Source organism: Alexandromys fortis, unplaced genomic scaffold (assembly GCF_014885135.2).
Source record: "Alexandromys fortis isolate MF-2015 unplaced genomic scaffold, M_Fortis_MF-2015_v1.1 scaffold_124, whole genome shotgun sequence".
In the NCBI taxonomy this organism is placed as follows: Eukaryota; Metazoa; Chordata; class Mammalia; order Rodentia; family Cricetidae; genus Alexandromys; species Alexandromys fortis.
Window position 1 is genome coordinate 4130080 of NW_026067995.1, and position 18259 is coordinate 4148338.

The 18259-nt window shown below is 42.0% G+C and overlaps 1 protein-coding gene across 2 annotated transcripts in view; it reads right to left on the bottom strand.

The window, feature by feature from the left end:
• Positions 1–402: 402 nt before the first annotated feature.
• Positions 403–18259, bottom strand: part of Prkacb (protein kinase cAMP-activated catalytic subunit beta) — a 78895-nt gene continuing 61038 nt past the window's right edge. For both annotated transcript variants that reach the window (XM_050160114.1, XM_050160112.1), the window contains exons 7-10: positions 17163–17258; positions 16614–16736; positions 7003–7167; positions 403–3497 (exon numbers count right to left, since the gene is read on the bottom strand). In XM_050160114.1, coding sequence (XP_050016071.1) covers positions 3372–3497; positions 7003–7167; positions 16614–16736; positions 17163–17258 — 510 coding nt within the window. In that variant the 3' untranslated portion in view covers positions 403–3371. The remainder of the gene's footprint in view (positions 3498–7002; positions 7168–16613; positions 16737–17162; positions 17259–18259) is intronic.

The following is an 18259-nucleotide window of genomic DNA, read 5'->3' on the forward strand; positions in this document are numbered from 1 at the left end:
CTTGACATAATTACCTAAAACTGCTGATTCAAGCCACACACACTGAACGGCCTAGCTGTGAGGGTGGAGGAGAGCTCCAAGGCGGCCCTGAAGAGCAAAGCACGTGCTCCTAGCTCACTGCACAGTTAGCATAAGGGTCTCATAGCATTCACAAACTCACAAATTCACTCCATCGTTAGGAGGAATGTGGAACAGAATGAGGAAGCAGGGCCACTGGGCAACCCGGGCACAGCCAGCAGAGCCGCGGTCAAGGTCTAATCTAAATAGAAGACTTGATATTCATCCTTTCCTGGCTGAGCCGCCAATCACTCCAGCTACCTGAAAACTAGGACTCCAGCCACACCACTAGCAGAAGAGACGTTTAGGATGAAGGGCTTAGACTAGAATTCAAGACTCCACAGCTTTTAACCTTTGAAGATACTTTAATTTTGCGGTTACTGATGAATTAAAAAACACATTTTCAGCATTTCCTAGCTATAGTAGTGCATAGGAAATTGCACTCTAAACAGAGAAGTAATTAATGAAATAACAACACACCTTTACATCTTACACCGAAAGCTTACAGTTTACAGGGTGTTTTTACATACATTATTTCACTGGATTCTTACAACAAGCAGAAGGAAAGAAAAACAGTCAGTGGGAAAAGGATAGTCATCTAGTTTTAGGCTTACACTGAGCAAGTGTTTCAGACCACGGGGCAATCAGTACCGGAACATACCAAGAACAAGACAGCAATGCCCATAAGCCACAATATCTTTTTGGTAGGCTGACAGTTTGATATCAAGTTGATATTTAACATCGGTAGGGGAGAAAGGAATGGGTCAGACAAGAATCTTATGATAGTCAAAGGATTTTCAGAATGTTGTCAGATGGAAGAGGAAGGACGCACAGAAATGCATCACTGTACAGAAACTTACTTCAAAGTACGACGTCCCTTAAGAGTATTAGATACAGAGGGAACTGTGACCTAACACGGGAAATTGCAAGGGACCCCAGAAAGTACCTTCCAGCTCTTTGTCTGCAGCAGACATCACTCTGGTAAGTTTCACCGTCCTCTCAGGGTTCTTTTCTGCACAAAGCTATTCTTTACATTCTGGGCAAAAGCATCATTTCTTCTGTTTTGTGTAATATAATTTAAGTAAAATACTGGTTTTTGCCACTGACTTATTTCAAACTTTAAAAAAAATCTTTTTGGTTATGCTGTGGCTAAAAATGGAATTTTAGGTATGTTAAAAGTATTCCAATTTAGTGTACTTGATTAGCCAGAATTAGACCCCTTTGACACGTCTGGCGGTTTGCTCATGTACTTAAAACAGACGCTAAAATGGAATGGCTGAGGGGTCATCTACCCGGGCAGACTCTAGCTGGGTACTAATACTTTCATAGAAAAAAATATTTTTAGGATTCATAGAAATCTGTTCAATTTTTGAAAACTAAATTATAACAATCAAATTGTCGTCCCCATGATTTATTGAAACAATTTTACAGTAATATACAACAATGCTACGAAAGAATTTGTAGCATACATAAAACACAATGATCAGCATGTTCTTGGATTTAAATGAAATACAAAAAACTAAAAGTATTTTGTACAAATGATGCTTTTAATTTATTAACACGATGATATATCTTTGTTACATAAAACTTGCTACAGCAGAGTATTTCAATTTTTCTTGCACATTTTAAATACAGGTGGACCAACTGAAATCATTACCTGTCTTTGTGGGACACTGCCATGCAGAGACACTCGACAACCGAAAGACATGCAGCTAGGTGGAGGGGACGTCTCAGATAGGACTTCAGTGTCCTCAAGGGCTTAGTGAGGGTGGGTGCATATGAACAAGAGTGGTGTCAATGACCTACCTGCACCAGTAAGGAAGCAGATAGAGGTTATATATATATATCTATATACATTAGGGTTTGACGCAAAACAATCTTATATGCTTGTTGATCACTCATGAAATGGAATATTTTAAACCATTTGGGTGAGCTGATCATTTAAGGTAGGTCACTGATACAGAGAAAAAAATGAGATGGGAAAATTAAAAGCAATGAAAGAATAGTAAAGAAAAAAGTTAGCCATTTCTTCCCAAAGGAACACCAAACTAAGTGTGCAAGAGTGCTTGAAATTTCCTCCTGATGGCAACATGTGAAGTTAATTGGCAAAAAGTATAAAAAACCACAGAAACGCAAATATTAGAACTGTATCTGCATGATCATATACTCTGTCTACAAAGAAAAGGAGTTAGAGATTCTGATGTATCTAAGGATATCACACCTCGGAATTAAAACACAAATGTGGCAGTTTCTTAAGCTTAGCCTCCCTTCCCCACCGCCACAGGGCGGGGTAAAGTCGAAGTTGCAACAGTGCCCTCCTCTAACACACAGACTGCAGGCAACGGCAGCTTCTGTTCAACCAAAGCAAACAGAAAATGTCCCGTAAAGGAGGGCACCTCTAAGCTGTAAGCAGGGATCAAGGCTTTCGCTGACTTAGTATTTATCCAAATCCATGTTCCCTTGAGTTGCTCGTTTCCCTTAAGAAACAGACAATGTGGACTAACTAAGAAATTTTATCGGTCATGTTTTCCTAAAATACTGGCTAAAACCCTCACAGAAGAGTGAAGTCTTTGAAACCTTCAAACTCTTGTCTAACGCACAGAGCTGTTGGTACCAAGGGAGACAGCCAGGCAAGGAGCCATGTCCCTCACTTTTCCTGACAAATGAAGAATCTCTCTGGTCACTCACTTCCTCACAGAGAGAAGACTATTAAAAGGCAAAGGGAATGACGGCTCTGGTCCAGGAACCAAACTGCTAGCAGCCACTGAGTTTATCGCCCCATCACTGACTCCTCAAAGTTATTATCTTCTTGTAGGCATATCCCCTTGGTGATACGACATTCCATCTGCAAAAATTATTAAGAGTTTTGGCAAAACTGAGTCCGAGCTACTCGAAATAAAAATAATCATTAGAGTTTATCTTCAAGCCACTGGTCAGCAAAAATATCGCTCCAAACTATAAAAAGCAACACGCAGCTTTCCTTTAAATAACACACAGCCATAACACTGCCATCTGAAACACCAGAAAACAAAACGGAGCACTGGTCAGAAGTTAAGAGAAGGATGCAGGAGGGTGGAGAAAACAACCGACAGTAGGGAAGTGGTGCACACTGTGTGGTGGCACGGCCAATGCTTGCGGAGCGGTGCCTTGTACACAGGTGGTGGCAGGTGCACACTGATGACGCAATAAGGACCTCACTCAGTTGCTGGAATGAAGGAACTTGGTAACTGCTTCGACAAGCAGGGCTCGGCTCCACCTTCCCCCTCGACAGCGTGCAAAGACTGAGTGTGAGCTCGAGGCAATCTTTCTACTCCCTAAAATTCACAAAATTCTTTTCCACATTTTTCTGTTATAGAGACACGGATTTCTTCTTCTTCATAGTCATCGAAGTTGCTGGTATCTCCAGAGCCTCTGAACTTTGGTATGAATGGAGCCTCAACCTGTAATAGACATCACGAGCAGAATCAGAAAAAGAGTAACTCCTCAAAAACTTGCAGCCATTGAGAACGGTGAAGCCCCAGTATGCACTCAGTCTGCTACCTTTAAATGAGTAAGCCCTTGGTATGCAAGGCACTAGAGGGGAGCTAGAATCTCACATTTTCAGCTGAGAATTGTGACAAAATATTAGCAAGTTGTTTTTTTTTTTTTTTTTTTTTTTTTCCCAAGACAGGGTTTCTCTATGTAGCCCTGACTATCAACCAGGCTGGCCTTGAACTCAGAGATCCACCTGCCTTTGCCTCCCAAGTACTGGGATTAAAGACATGCACCACCATGCTCAACTTTATACATCAGAACTCTTTAAACACTAACAAATCACACACACACACACACACACACACACACACATCAGAGAAATACATACTTTCGTACAACACTGGCTAACAATAAATATAACAATAAAGATGATAGAATCAGTAATGATAAACAGTAGGGATGATTTTACAGGAAAATGTCAATTTCTAAAACTGGCTGGAGAAGAGTAAAGAAGTTTTTCTGCTAAATTTACAAGGGATAAATACAGATAATTCTGTATAAAAAGTTGTAACTTTATGGGGAACTTTAAAATTGCTGAGTGCCAGAAAATAGTTGAATAAATATAGAAGCATGTTCTATTCATAAATAGAGTCAAGTGCATAACTGTTTTGTACTACTAAGGGGCTAAATCAAGTCTACTCAACAATGCTAACATAACACCAGGATAGTTATTGTACAACAACAAACAAGAAATGAGATCGCTAAGTGCTGGGAGGAAGCAGGTGTCAAGGAAATTCTTTCAGAAAGGTTCTGGGATGAGCTATTAAGTCCCCCAGTGGGATGTATACTAAGCATCAATTGTGACAGAAGACTGAAGCTGGGAACTATGACCATGGCAGAAACAGCAGTGACAAAAAACATAGCAAGGAGTGGGAAGACGCCCACACGGTCAACAGTAGTCACGTCTGGGGGTAGGAGGACTCCATGTTTGTCTGCTCACCAAATTACCTGAGCATAAAAGGAGCCTGGACTTACCTGCCTAGTCCTTCTCTACATACCGAGCTTCCTATTGTTCTCTAGTTACCCACACTTTAGAGAGTGCTAAAGGCTATGTTTACACAGTTGAAACAATGTGCTCAAGATCATACTGTAATGGGCAGTTCATCTGACCTAGGTTCAGAGTTCAGGTCTCTCTCTCCCCAACTCCCTCTCCTTCCTGTTGAATCAGCCTTCCCTTCTCATAAAGACTCGAAGCAACAAGTTAAACAGGTGGTGTGTAAAATCCGAATGTTTTATGAAACAATGTGCTACTCAACACTGCGTACCTTCCTTTTAATAATAATAATGTTAGAGCAAACTTTAAAAGCCCACATTCTGGCTCAGACCTATAATCCCACCACCTGGAAAGCCACAGCCAGAAGAGCACCCCACCCCACCGGGTTTAAGGATGGACCTGCATAGTCAGAGGGAGACTGCATCTCAAACACACACCATACCAAACCCAGAGAGGAGGCAGGCAGACTATGAAGTGGTAACATGCTGAGATTTGAACCTGGTGAACTTGGGATCGAAAGCTTATGTGGGAAGCACTGACACTTACAGCAGCTCTCTACCTAGCCTATTTCTCTATTAGCAAAAATAAAACAAACAAACAAAGCAAAAACCCCTAAAAAACATATTATTTTCTTTTTCACAGGAAAACTTCAAACGCATGAGAATTCGTCTAATTAACCATAACGATGGTCTACAAGAGCCACAAGTGTGCTTTATGAGCCGAGAAGTCTGCTTTGGTCACCAGGGCCCTTATTTGTGAGCATGTCACACACGCTGAGCTAAGATGCTCGAGACCACACCCCCAGGCCTTGGCTGTGAGCTTTGGTACTGGGTTGCCCTCAGCCTGTTTCAGTCTTGCTAAGCTTTCTATTAGCTGAATTTTAAAGTTCTTTTATAGCTGTGTTTTTATAATCTTTTAAAATTTTAATGAATTAGAAAAACTGCTTTTAATATGAAATAGGGTATTAAATTCTTTTCCCTCAGGAAATGTGCTCTGTGGTTGTTCATCATGAAATGTGGCAAGCTTCTGAAACATCAGAAGCTGTGGTTTTTGTGGGGCTGGGAAGAGGGAAGCTAAATATACACACTTCATGAGAGTTATTTTTAACTCAGCATTCAAGACTGAAAGAAGAGATAAAGTTAACAGAGCAAAATCTTAAATTTCCCAATTTCTTTCCACAGCAAAGCACTTACTGTTAAGTTATATACTGCCGCTATTGGGGCTGTTACCCGCTCACCTCAGGAGCAAAGCGAGCTTCTTACGTAACACTGGCCAGCTGGGGTTGTCCTCTGCTTAGCCAGGTGCTGCAGTAATGCTCTAGACGAGCTACACTTGTATTTACAACCAGTGTTCACACTGCCTGAGCTTCGCTTCCTCTAGAATCTTCTTAGTCTCGGCTCTCATGTGCAGTCTCCTGTGTTCCTTTGCTATTAGCACAGCGGACTAATTTGCCTCCGATCCCTTTAGCGCTGAGGTCGGAGTTGGAGGAGTGAGACCCACTTCACTAATCTCACCACACCCTTAGCACCATGAAGAATGCCCGGGGCCAGCACAGGATGCCACTTACTAGTTGGAGGAGTGCTAAGTAAATCAATAATTCCTTAAAAGACAAAATATAGTGATGTCAGATAAGTTGCTTGCACTTCCCCAGGGCATGAACTTCATCTCTCCTAAAGAAGTCTCGAATGGACGAAGGGCAGTTACATCTGTGGAACGATGGGTACTGTGTAGGGATTTGGCTACAAGTCAGATGCACATGTCAGTGGCTCTCGCCAGGGACAGGATATAGAAGAAGGGAGATAAAGTTCCTGTTCCCATGAAATCCTTGGAAATGAGAGTGAGCAAGGAAGGACTGCTTCAGAGAAACCGCCACACTGAGGCGGAAATTTAACTTCAAGAATTCATTAGAATATGGAGGGTGGACAAACTGGAAAAAAATCCTTGGGAACTGAGAGGCACACATGCAAGAGGACTTAACGTGTGAAAAGGCTGGATCTTCCTGGGAATGATGGAAAAAAGCTGCAACCCTGGTTAATATCCACAGCAAGGCCAAACTAAAACTGAAAACGTTCCCAGAACTTAAGCAGTGTTTGTCTGGCTATGCCCTGATTCTGGAGTGGATTCATTTAGACATTATATTTTTAATGTGACTTTTATCAGTTTTGAAACACAAGCCTGTAGAATACTATCTAAAATCTCGCTTCCACAGTATTGTCAAGAGTTAGCATGGCCAGGGAAGATTTATGAATGAAATCATGCAGGTGTTCTCTTTCACATACGAGAAGGCACTTTGGGATTGACGCTGTGAAGGATTAGCTTAAATGATGAGAGAATTGTGATGTGCTGATGCTCAGGGCCTCTGCTAAATGACGTCAATGCAACATTTCAGAGGCTTTAAGTTCAGAGTAGACCCACACCTTTCTCTGGTAAATAGCAATCCAGTCGGTAGTGGCAAACCACTTGTGGGTCTTGATGTCGCTCACACCATTCTTCAGGTTCCCGAATCGCTTTGTCAGATCCACCTGCAGCAAGTTCCGGAGAAGGTCCTTGAGGTCAGAGCTGAAGTGCGATGGGAATCGGACCTGCACAGACACAGAGCAGGTGAGGGAGATTTCAGATTGCCGGCTAGTTCTCTGTTGATTTCATATAGGCTTTTCTCAAGGACAGATCACTATGTCAACGGGAGAAGGTAGAAGCGATCCCCAAACACTTTTCACAACATACCATAGTCTTAAAGGATGAGTGCGATTTGTGTAAAAGCTAAACTTCTCAGAGAGCCTTGTTTCAGTGGTGAACTCCCTTTAAGAACATAGAGCGGTGATGGAGGAAGGTCATTGGTTAATAAAGAAACTGCCTTGGCCCATTTGATAGGCCAGTCCTTCGGTGGGTGGAGTAGACAGAACAGAATGCTGGGAAGAAGAGGGAAGTGAGGCAATCGCCATGCCTCTCATCTCCGGGGTAGACACGATGAAGCTCCAGCCCAAGATGGACGTATGCTAGAATCTCCCTGGTAAGCCACCACCTTGTGGTGCTACACAGATTATTAGATATGGGTTAGTCAAGATGTGAGAGTTAGTCAGTAAGAGATTGGAACTAATGGGTCAAGCAGTGTTTAAAAGAATACAATTTGTGTGTTGTTATTTTGGGTATAAAGCTAGCTGGTGGCCTAAAGCTGGGAGGTGGGAAGCGGCCCACAGCTCCATCTACAGAGTGGCCTCTAGAAATTGAACACCATCAGAAGGCTCACCCATATTCAGGAGAGAACCCCTTGTGCCTCATTGTAAACCTCTCAGAGATATACAACTTAAACTTATAACCAAAGGGGAAGTACATAGGAAAAATATCAGTAAATGCATTCTGAAAAAGGCTGTAAACGCTCACACTGCCTTTTCCAGCATAGGAAACGATTACATTTGTTAGAGAAAAACTTTGGGCAGAATTCTGCTACTGAGAAATAACACTAAACTGCCAGCAATAACTCAGGAGATACAATATTAAAATGCAGGTTTGGGGGCTTAGGCATGTTGCAGCGCCCACTTTATAGGCATGGGTGAGGCAACTGAGATGAACAATAATCAAATGGCTTGCTTAATACCGCAGAGCAAAGAGACAGAGCTCACATTCCAAACAGACATCTGGATTTTAGCACACACCCATCTCATTGTTCTGCAACGCTCCCATGACTAAGAGGCTAAAAATGGTATCCAAAATCATCTAGAGATGGTTAAAAGCTTAAGCTTAAAACTTTTCTGTAACTTTTCATCTTTTCTACTAGAAACAACGACTACAAAGTAAGGAGTATCAATTTTCTACTTTAAAAACAGTAAGACAGTAATGAGCTTCTGAAACAAACAAGAACTTCCCAAAGGAAATTACAGAGGGAAAGGTGACAGTCATGAGAGCAGACAGATGCTGGGGAGGATGGCAAGCAGAGGGACCCTTCACACGCTCTGGGACTGTAGAGCTGTCAGTCACCACAGAAGCCATCAGGAGGTTCCACGACGACAGAATGAAGACCACTACTGCACAGCTCAGCTTTACCACCACGAGGGCCCAAGTCAAGCTATCACCGAGATACTAGCACATCCACATTTGCTGAACCCTAGTCATAATCGCCTTGCTGTCCATCAACAGATGAATGGAGACGGAAAAAGGGACCCATAAGCCCCACTCAAAACTATGTTTTCCTATGGCCAGGCGGTGGTGGTGCACACCTTTAATCCCAGCACTCGGGAGGCAGAGGCAGGCGGATCTCTGTGAGCTTGAGGTCAGCCTGGTCTACAGAGCAGGTTTCAGGACAGGCTCCAAAGCTACACTGAAAAACCCTGCCTTGAAAAACAAAAACAAACAGTTTTCTCCCTGCAAATCCTGTATCTTCATATAGGCACGCAAACAGCATATGTGTATGTACATATGAGACGAGAGAAATGAGCCTGAGGCTAGGAAGGAGACAAGAGAAAGACAAAGCTATGAGGGTGTGAATATGGTTAGAGAACATGACACCTGTCTTCATGAGGCAATGAATATCTGCCATTAAAAATGAATGGCAGTTCCTCCCCATGGTTACAGTGGATCAGGCTTTTCCTGTAGGGCACCTACACTTTGTTTAGATCCAAACCACGACTTATTCAAGTGGCTCTGACTCGGCTTAGAGTGGAATGTGCATGAGTGTGCAGTGGTAATGTGCCCGTGATCCCATCCACGGTGCTCACAATCGCAGACAGTGATGCACTGCACACAAATTATTTCCTGAATTCAGGGGATGTGCATTAGAATGCACAAACAAACAAGCACCCAAATAAGCAGTTCTTTATTCTGCAATTTAAACAGAGCAATAAGGACATGCGCGTGTGTGTTTAAATTTCAGAGCAGTGACTCTCAATGGGCAGTGGTGTAGTCTGAGAAGCAGCCATATTTAATTGGGAATGTTCTCCATTATAGATGTGCCCCTACTGCCACATCACATCCTCGTCTCTGAAGATGCTGACAGGTAGCCCACATCTTCCATGGTCCATGCTAATAGTGCCGCAACAACTTGGATTCAACAACAGTTTCTATAAAGGAAAGAATGACTGACTTTTCCTTCAAAACTGTCTCAAGAAGACAATTACCTTTGCCATTATTATCAGCTAAAAACACTTCAGAAAGTAAAATCACAAGAACGGAATACTGGAACTGGTAAGACCACAGTGAGGCCCTGGGACTACTGTGGAAATAACTCAGTCCTCTGACATGCGTGTTTATGAGCTTTCTGCCAGTCTGTGATGGGGCAGAAACACCGCGGTCACTGCAAACAGGCAGGTACTGAAAAGAGGAGTCTCAGCCCACCAGTCCACCGAGGCTGATGAGGCTCCTGGAAACTGGCATGGTCGGCCTGGACAAGGAACCCACAATGTGACATGTGCCTCCTTGAGTGCTTGCTTCTATTTTCCTTAATTCAATTTCCTATGATTATTTCCCGTTAATTATGAGTCTCCTAATCGTGCACTGCTCTGGTGGGATCTGTTTCTCAAATGAACTACAGATTTGCAGAACAAGATCCTAGCTGGTGACGAGAATCAGAACTGTTCAGTGTTAAAACACAGAAGACTTCTTTAGTGCCTCCAGGGTGGGGCACCAAAGATAGAAACCTCAGCATTTGGGCAGAGGTCACAACCGTTAAGCTGTATCCAACATGTAGACCTGGCCTGACCATGTACCGATGTACCATGTACCTTAATAAATGCATGAATCTGAATCCACTCTTGATGTAAATCTACTGTGTGCTAGGCACTGATGTGGTTGGGACACACAGAAAACAAAGTAAGACAGAGACCTGCCTTCAGGGGATTTTTATCCTGAGAAAGTAGGTGATAAATAATGAGACAACAGAGTGACCTTCTAACGTGACATCGCTCCTCAGAAAGCAACACTGCGAGAGCTTCGATTTTTACTCTGCAGAATATGGGGAAATCATAGAGAAGCTTTTCCTTTTGTTTTTGGTTCTGGAGACTGGACCCAGGGCTCCCAGCATGCTGAGCCCGAGTGTCCCCACTGACCGCAGCCTCATCCATCACAAGCTCTTACAGGGACAGCAGGACGCGCTTGTCCCCAAAGGGTGCTGGCAGTGGAGACAGCGGAAAGTGTAGTCAAGGGTGCAGCCAGGGATATGTTCCCTGTGTGTTGACCGTGGCATCAGGAGGTAAAAATGCGAGTAATCTGCTTATTTATACTCTTGATCCCTCACCCAAAAGGCAGGCTCTTGTAATGTTGCCTACACTGGCCTCAAACCTGTGGGGGCTGGTGAGCCTCAAGCTATTTGGTCAAATCTCCTTAGCAGAAATAATTCCAACTTGCAATCTCAACTTGAATTATATACATATTCTGTGACCTATGGAAAAACCTTTCACCTTTTTCAATCTCAATTTATCCAATTATGATATGAGAGAAGATATTTTATTTGACAGTGAAAATTATAACATTTATGAAAATGTTATGGCTTTTATTATGCCTAATAGTAATGCATTTCCCACCTTTTCAGCCTTTTTATTAGAATACCACCTTAATGTTCTGAGGCTTCATCAAGGAAGGAGCTTTAAAGATAGAAGTCCATAATCTATGTCTCTAAAATATTCAAATACAGTCACTGTTGAAATTTTGATAGAATGGATGACCCTAGCCCTGCTTTATAGGAACAGCACTGTGCATACAGATGGTATCCTACATGGCTGTATCGCATTATATGATATAACATGTGAGGTCAGTCTGAGCTGAGCAGAGTGAGAAACTGCTCTACTCTCAGCACCACTTACAGGCTCATGAGTTCCAGTTTTGGAATAACTATTATTTTCTACAAATTTAAATGGATACATTTATTGCTCAAAAGTGAAGTTACATCCAAAAATTAAATTAATGCATTTGTTATGGTATCCATGATTTAAATGTACTAAATGGTTTTACTGGGCCCACCCCTGACATTTAGCAATAAAATAAGACGGAATCAAATTTGTCTTCACTGAGCTTAATTATAGAAGTTATAAAACTAATTTCTGGCTGATGGAGGGGCAGTCTTGCTAATATTCTGCAGTTATTGGCATGGGGGAAAGATTACATGACTAGTAACAATTTTTATGCACTGGAATAAACTTACTAGGTTAAATGACTTAAAACAGAGTTTGAACACTGCCTCGAGTGGTACTCTCTTAACTTCTGGCCACAGCATACTGGAATACATTTTAAGAAACCATTTCTCTAAATGAACTATTTCAATCTCAGTAAAGGATTTATCTAGCAAAAAAGCTATACATTAATTAAATTTTCTAAAGATAAAGCATTTTTATTCACTAGGCTTTCTATAGATGTGCCAATACTGACACTGGTCCTCAGGGGTTCCTAAGTGAAAAGAGAGCTGGGCATTACAATACATTTATAAGCACCGACTCCAAGGGGAACTAATACATCTAGATGGGTGCAGAGGACTATGTCACTCTCTTCTCAATAGTGTTTGAACAATCCGCTCACCAGGCCAGTAAGACTATCCTATTAAATCACCAGGACAAAAATGTTAAAAATGGCCCAGGGTTTTATGAATATAGTACAACAGCTTTTGTATTTCATGGGAACAATATTTAGGGCCTGGGGACACAGCTCAGGCAGTCAAGTGCTTGTCTAGAAAGTAGGAAGCCCTAGGTTTCCTAGCACCACAGCGTAAAACTGGTCCTCCTGGCACAAACCCTCAGGAGGCAGAGCAGGAGGATTAGAGGTTCAAAGTCTTGTTTGGCTACACATTGAGCGTGGTGCCAACCTTCAACACATGAGATCCAGTAAAAAGAAGATAACATCTGAATACTTCTAGGTCAAATTAACTATAGCCAAAGCTAAGCAGAAAATGGCATTGACGCTTCCTAAAAAAGCAGCAACAAAAATACCTTAGCAGTGTATTTGCATATGTGTTTACTGTTTAGGATACAGGATGTATGTAGACTGACAGCCTTACAGATGGCTACTTCCAAGTTCTGTGTCTGTCACAGATCTGGGACCTTGAGGGGTGGCAGCTCCTTACACTGTATGAAACCTTCCCTGAGCAAGTGTGGTTCGCTGTGCACAGATTTACTATAGATACCAAGGTTTATCTGAATGTGTGCTTTCATTCTCAGAGTCCAGGACTTTGCTCTGTGGTAAGAAGAGGGTGTGTGGGTGACGAGCTGCCAGTGATGACACTGGGTATTGAGTCTCTCATGGCTGTTACGCATATAACATTCCCCACATGTGTGTTTTGGTGAGTTCATATTAGGGTAGTTAAATGTATCCTTGTGGCTCTCCAGAGAGGCTCCTGCAGACCTGTGCTTGATCTCTTCTGGACTTGCCTGGACTGCCTTTTCTCTGTGCTCATCTGGCTATGTACCCATTGGCTGTAACAAATCGAGGCCCAATTACCAGTGTATACTGGGCCTTCTGAGTCCTCCCAGAGGCAATAAGCCTGGAGACAGACTTTGGGATCCTGACCCAGAAGGGAATGAATGACCTTTGGGCTACTAATCAATTACCCTTCATTTAAATGCTGGTTGTCTATATTTCCTGCACCATCCTCTTGCTGCTCATTGAGACTGCAATAATATTTACATTATATACGGTGAGGCTAAGACTATTTGGTTAAGCTGTCTTCACACACCATTTCTGAACCCAGTGTTGACTTTCATATTGCCATGGGTACCACATCCAGAGCGAGTTGCTGTGGAAACCACATCTGATTCTTGCTATAGATTACTGGCACTCAGACATGAAGTGCCAAAACTACAGACAGAAACACAGTGCACAGCATCACTACGGTGAGCACAGTAACTGCAGGATTGCACATCCTTTCTGTCAACTGCGCACTTTCAAACCCAAACCTCAACAGTCATGAATAATCTGACATTTAAATGCCACCTCCTCTGTTTTTTCAAAAGCAAGATACATGCAGAGCACAGTCTAAAAGCTGACTGATCATCTTTATGTGTATTTAAAAATACCAGTTTGGGTGAAAATATTGTAGTAGAGAAATAACAATCTAATGTTCAAATGTATGTATTTAAGTGAATCAATAATATAATAACTTAAGTTTTAACTATGACATTTCACCCAACTTATTAAAAGGTTTCAGAACATGAAATATTGCTGCATTATGTAATATGCTTTTGAAAAGATTAGACAAAGCTATTCCTTTTTTTTTTGTTGTTGTTATTAAGATGGTTCCATATAACCCAGTTTGGTTCTGAACTCATGAACCTCTTGCCTCTACCCCCCAAATGCTAAGAGTACAAGGATGCACCATTTCTCCCAAAAGAAAAAAAAAATGACCTTTTTTCAAACAATTGAAAATTATAAATACAGACTCCCCAAATATAAGACAAAAATTGGGTTTGAATGACATGAATTATGAAAACCTTAAAGCTAGCTAAGTTCCAACGTGGCTTTCTCTGCTAGCGGAGCAGGAACAGGCTCACAGCAGAGCTTCCATTGGATCTGAATGCTGAAGCAATGTTAAGGGGAACTGTGACTGTGGCTTGTGTTTCACACACACGGATTCTAACGATGACACTCTGGCAACATTCCATGCCATGAATTTTGCTTTTGATGGGAAAAAGGTAGAAATCTATCCAACATGGAGAGAGAATCTGACACCTTCAGCTAGATAAAAAAGCACCAAACATCTGTCAAATTTCTAAATAAATTGTGAAAATCACTTCCATCATGATGTAACAAAGCTGGTGCTTCTAAAAAAGTATAATTATATTTTAAATGGTTAAAGCTTCAGAACATATTCAGTTATTGGATACAACATATTAAAATTTGACATGAAGTGAGAAAAGTTCACAAACTGCTGAAACAATGCTGCCCAAGGAAGAATGACTGTCAAACTGAGGTTAATTTATACCTAGATGCACTCATTTTAACTAAAGCAGTTGTTCTAAATACACATAAATTTAGTTTACACAGCATCTTTATTATAATTTTATTTCTTTTATGAAGAAGTATAAAGTAGTACAGAAAAGGTTCAGGAACTTTCTGATTACCTCCAGTTCAATTATTTGAAACATTCCTTTAACATCTACATTTCTGTCTAGCCTACATTTCTATTTTGCATTAATAATATATTCTCGCTTATAGCTTTAATATATTTCAGTTTTCTTAGTAGGCCTCATATGATTTTTGGTTCTTATTCTTTTTTGAAAGTTAAGTATTCACTTTCACTTTCTTTCCTTTTAAAGGCTGGTAATTTTTATGCGTGTGCCTGCACGGGTCCACTGTACCAAATGTGGGTAAAGGGCCAGAAGAGGGCATCAGATCACCTAGAACTGAGTTCCCAGAGGCTGTGAGCTGCAAGGTAGGTGCTGGGAACTAGAACCTGACCTCGGCAAGAGCAGCAAGTGTCCTCAACAGAGCCAGTTCTCAGAGCCAGATCCCCAGCCCCACATTCTTAAAAGCAAAATCACTTTTTGTCTGCTGTTTTTGTCATGTTTTATTCCGTGCACATGGAAAGTTCTTCTATCAAACTCTGCTAGGGAAACGACCACAAAGGCCGGAAGCCTGAAGTAGAGAGCTACAAGGAACGAGAAGAGCAGGCATTCTCGTCACTAAGGGAAACACTGCATCTGTCCTCCTGCAGACAGACTGCGTCCCTATCCCTCCTTCAACACCATGCTCAGTTTATTCACCTGCAAGAAGCATTTGCTTTTCACCTGGGACAGATTTAAGATTAATACCTATGGTTAGCCCCCTAATTTGCGAATACTAACACAATATTGAAACCTCCCAGAAAAATGTAGCAGAATACAAGGAAAAAGCATCTCATGAAGCCTGTAGATGCCACAGGCAGTGAGGTTTGGAACAACACTGCGGTGTGGAGGCAGGAATTCTCAGGAGTTGAAACAGAGAGTGACTAGTATGTGTAATCCCAGCAGCCTCACTATGGAGCAGCTACAATTTAAATTTCAGTCCTAGCATAAAGACTAAATTATTATGTTATTGGATATTCATGGTACCTTGTGAATATTTAACACTGTAAAATTTAAATTCATGGATGCTGAATTCAGCTTAACAAAAATTCAGAATACGAATCTGGCTGAGGTAGAAATAAATGAGGAACTTCACTTCCAGCTCCTTCTAGTCTAAAGGTGGATTAGACTTATCTTTACCTAAGAAGGTCACAGAGTACAACAACCAAAAAGGCAAGTGCATCCTTCTCAGGATGCACCTTAAAGCCAATGGTCCATTCCATGGTCGCATTTTTCACAGAAAACTAAAAAGACAGGTGAAGGATGTGGTGAAAGCAATATGAGCAAGAAATGCAAGGCCCGTTCCCTACAGATGCTGCTACAATGCGCAGAAATCCCCTATGAACGTTCAAGTCCAAAGATCAGTCACAGGTATTTATTTCTGTGGGGGATGGGTGGGTGAGAGCCACTCAGGACAATGTGCAGGAGCTGTGACTCCAGACGTGATCTCAGGCATGAGCGAAGGTGAGAATGACTGCCTTTAACGAGAGGCTACGAATGCAAGAGTAGAGTTCATGGAATGATCTACCACAATGCCACGGGCTCAGCCCACTCATGGCCAAGGCTGATTATTGTTTCCTATTTGCTAAAATTCAGCCTCCATTATAATCGCATTAAACATAGGCAATTCTGCTACAATCAATTCTAATTTTGATGTAATTCAAATAAGAAGTCTGTTTTTAGAACTGTTACATAAGAACAGTCCCTAAAACTGTTCTCCAAGTGCAAACCACATGAGATCATTACTCCGATTTACAGGAATTCTGCAAATAATTACAATCATACTTTCTTTTTAATAAACAAAACCAAAATTCTGAAAAGGGAAGCTGCCTTATATAACTTTGTTGATGGGCTTGTCCAACAGCTTTTTCTCTAGAAGATCAGCAGGACAGAGTACTGCTACTCCCTCTAGTTTAGGGAAGTGTCTGACAAGGGGCTACGCCTCTAATCGGCCAACTTGAAACCCCACCCAGATAACGAGGAAGAAAGGAACAATTACAGGTATCACTGACCTTTCCAGAAACAATCTTCTCATAAATCTGAATTGGTTGGTCTGCAAAGAATGGGGGGTAACCAGCAGCCATCTCGTAGATCAGCACTCCCAGTGCCCACCAGTCCACCGCTTTATTGTACCCCTGAAATAAGGCAGAAGCAAGGTTAAAAGGGCTTAATTGCTGTATTACTATTTATTACTATTAAACTAAAATTAAAAATAACTTTCAAAATTTTCTTCATTTAGGTTGTGAGTTAAAACAAAGCTAACAAGCGACCTGTCTTGTCTCTAGATTTGTGCTTGGAGGAACCGGGAGAAAGCCTCCTGTGCTGGTCTACTGGAGAAGAATACTGACTGGGGCTTCAAATGGTCATTGCTCTGCTTCTCTAAGACCCAGAGTAAAAACTAACACGGATTAGAGACCTGTGCCAAACTCTAGACGGACTGTTATCTAGAAATCCTGCGCTGGTAGATTTAAATTCCTATCTTAAAAGACCTCCAGCTTCTGTCAGGGAAATGCTTGTCAGAAGTCCACAGACTCTGCCTCTCTGCACACAGCACCCAGTACCTTGCTGAGGATGATCTCCGGGGCCAGGTACTCTGGGGTACCACACAATGTCCAAGTTCTGCCCTTGACTCTTTTGGCAAATCCAAAGTCTGTAACCTATAAAAGGAAACAGAAACGTTTGAAGTGATCACTTGGCAGAGAACAGATGACCTATACTTAAATTCAAAGTTAAACTTTCAGGATTAAAATTTTATAAAAAAGGAAGATGTGGCAGTAAAGAAAAGAAGAGTCAACGTGGCAGTAATTCGTGAAGGCAGAGCAGAGCAGTGAAGCTAGAAACCCCTCTCAAAACAAATGAACCAATGCAGCCTGACAGGTCCCAGATCAACTAATTTACACACTGAATGAAAATGGAATGCAACAGTTTTACTATAAAGCAAGCACTGATGAAAACAGCCCTCAAGTCCAACGCGTCTCTGGCCACAAAGTTATCACTGGGGAAGGCTGGGACACTCCGCTGCCAGGTAAGCCACATAAAGCCGTGGTCCTGTGCTCTTAACAGAACTGGAGAGAAGGCTACCAATTTCCGTCTGCAGTTAGGTCTCATCCCACCCCATACTGAGTGGTAAAGTGTCTGGACTCGGAGACAATTGGGTTAAAATTCTAATTCTTCCACTACTGGCTGTGTACTTGGCTGTAACTGAGTCTTATTAGCTTTAAAATGGCTACAATAAAAGTATTAACAATCCACAGGGTTATTAGTACTAAAGGAGGAAATACAGGTTGAATACCCCTTATCCAAAACACTTAGGACCAAAAGGGTTTGCAGTTTTCCAGGTTTTTTGATACTCCTAATGCACAGTGAGCTCCTGGAGAGTCCTGTTTCCTAGGCACCTGTGGTCAGAGCCGGGAGGATTCCCAACACTGCAGAGCACATGCCCCTGAGTGCACCGTCACACTTCCAGTGCCTTATCAATATAAAAAAGAATTTCACACTGGGGTCTTTTTTGTGTTTTCTGGCGGAGGGCCGCTCAGCCGGTCCACACAGGCCTCCTGGCACTTGTCACTACCCCACATGTAGCTATTACTGTGACTTTCTGCAGGAGTTTGATTCTAGGAGACAGAAACAGGCGTCTCCCTGGTGTGCTACTCACTTG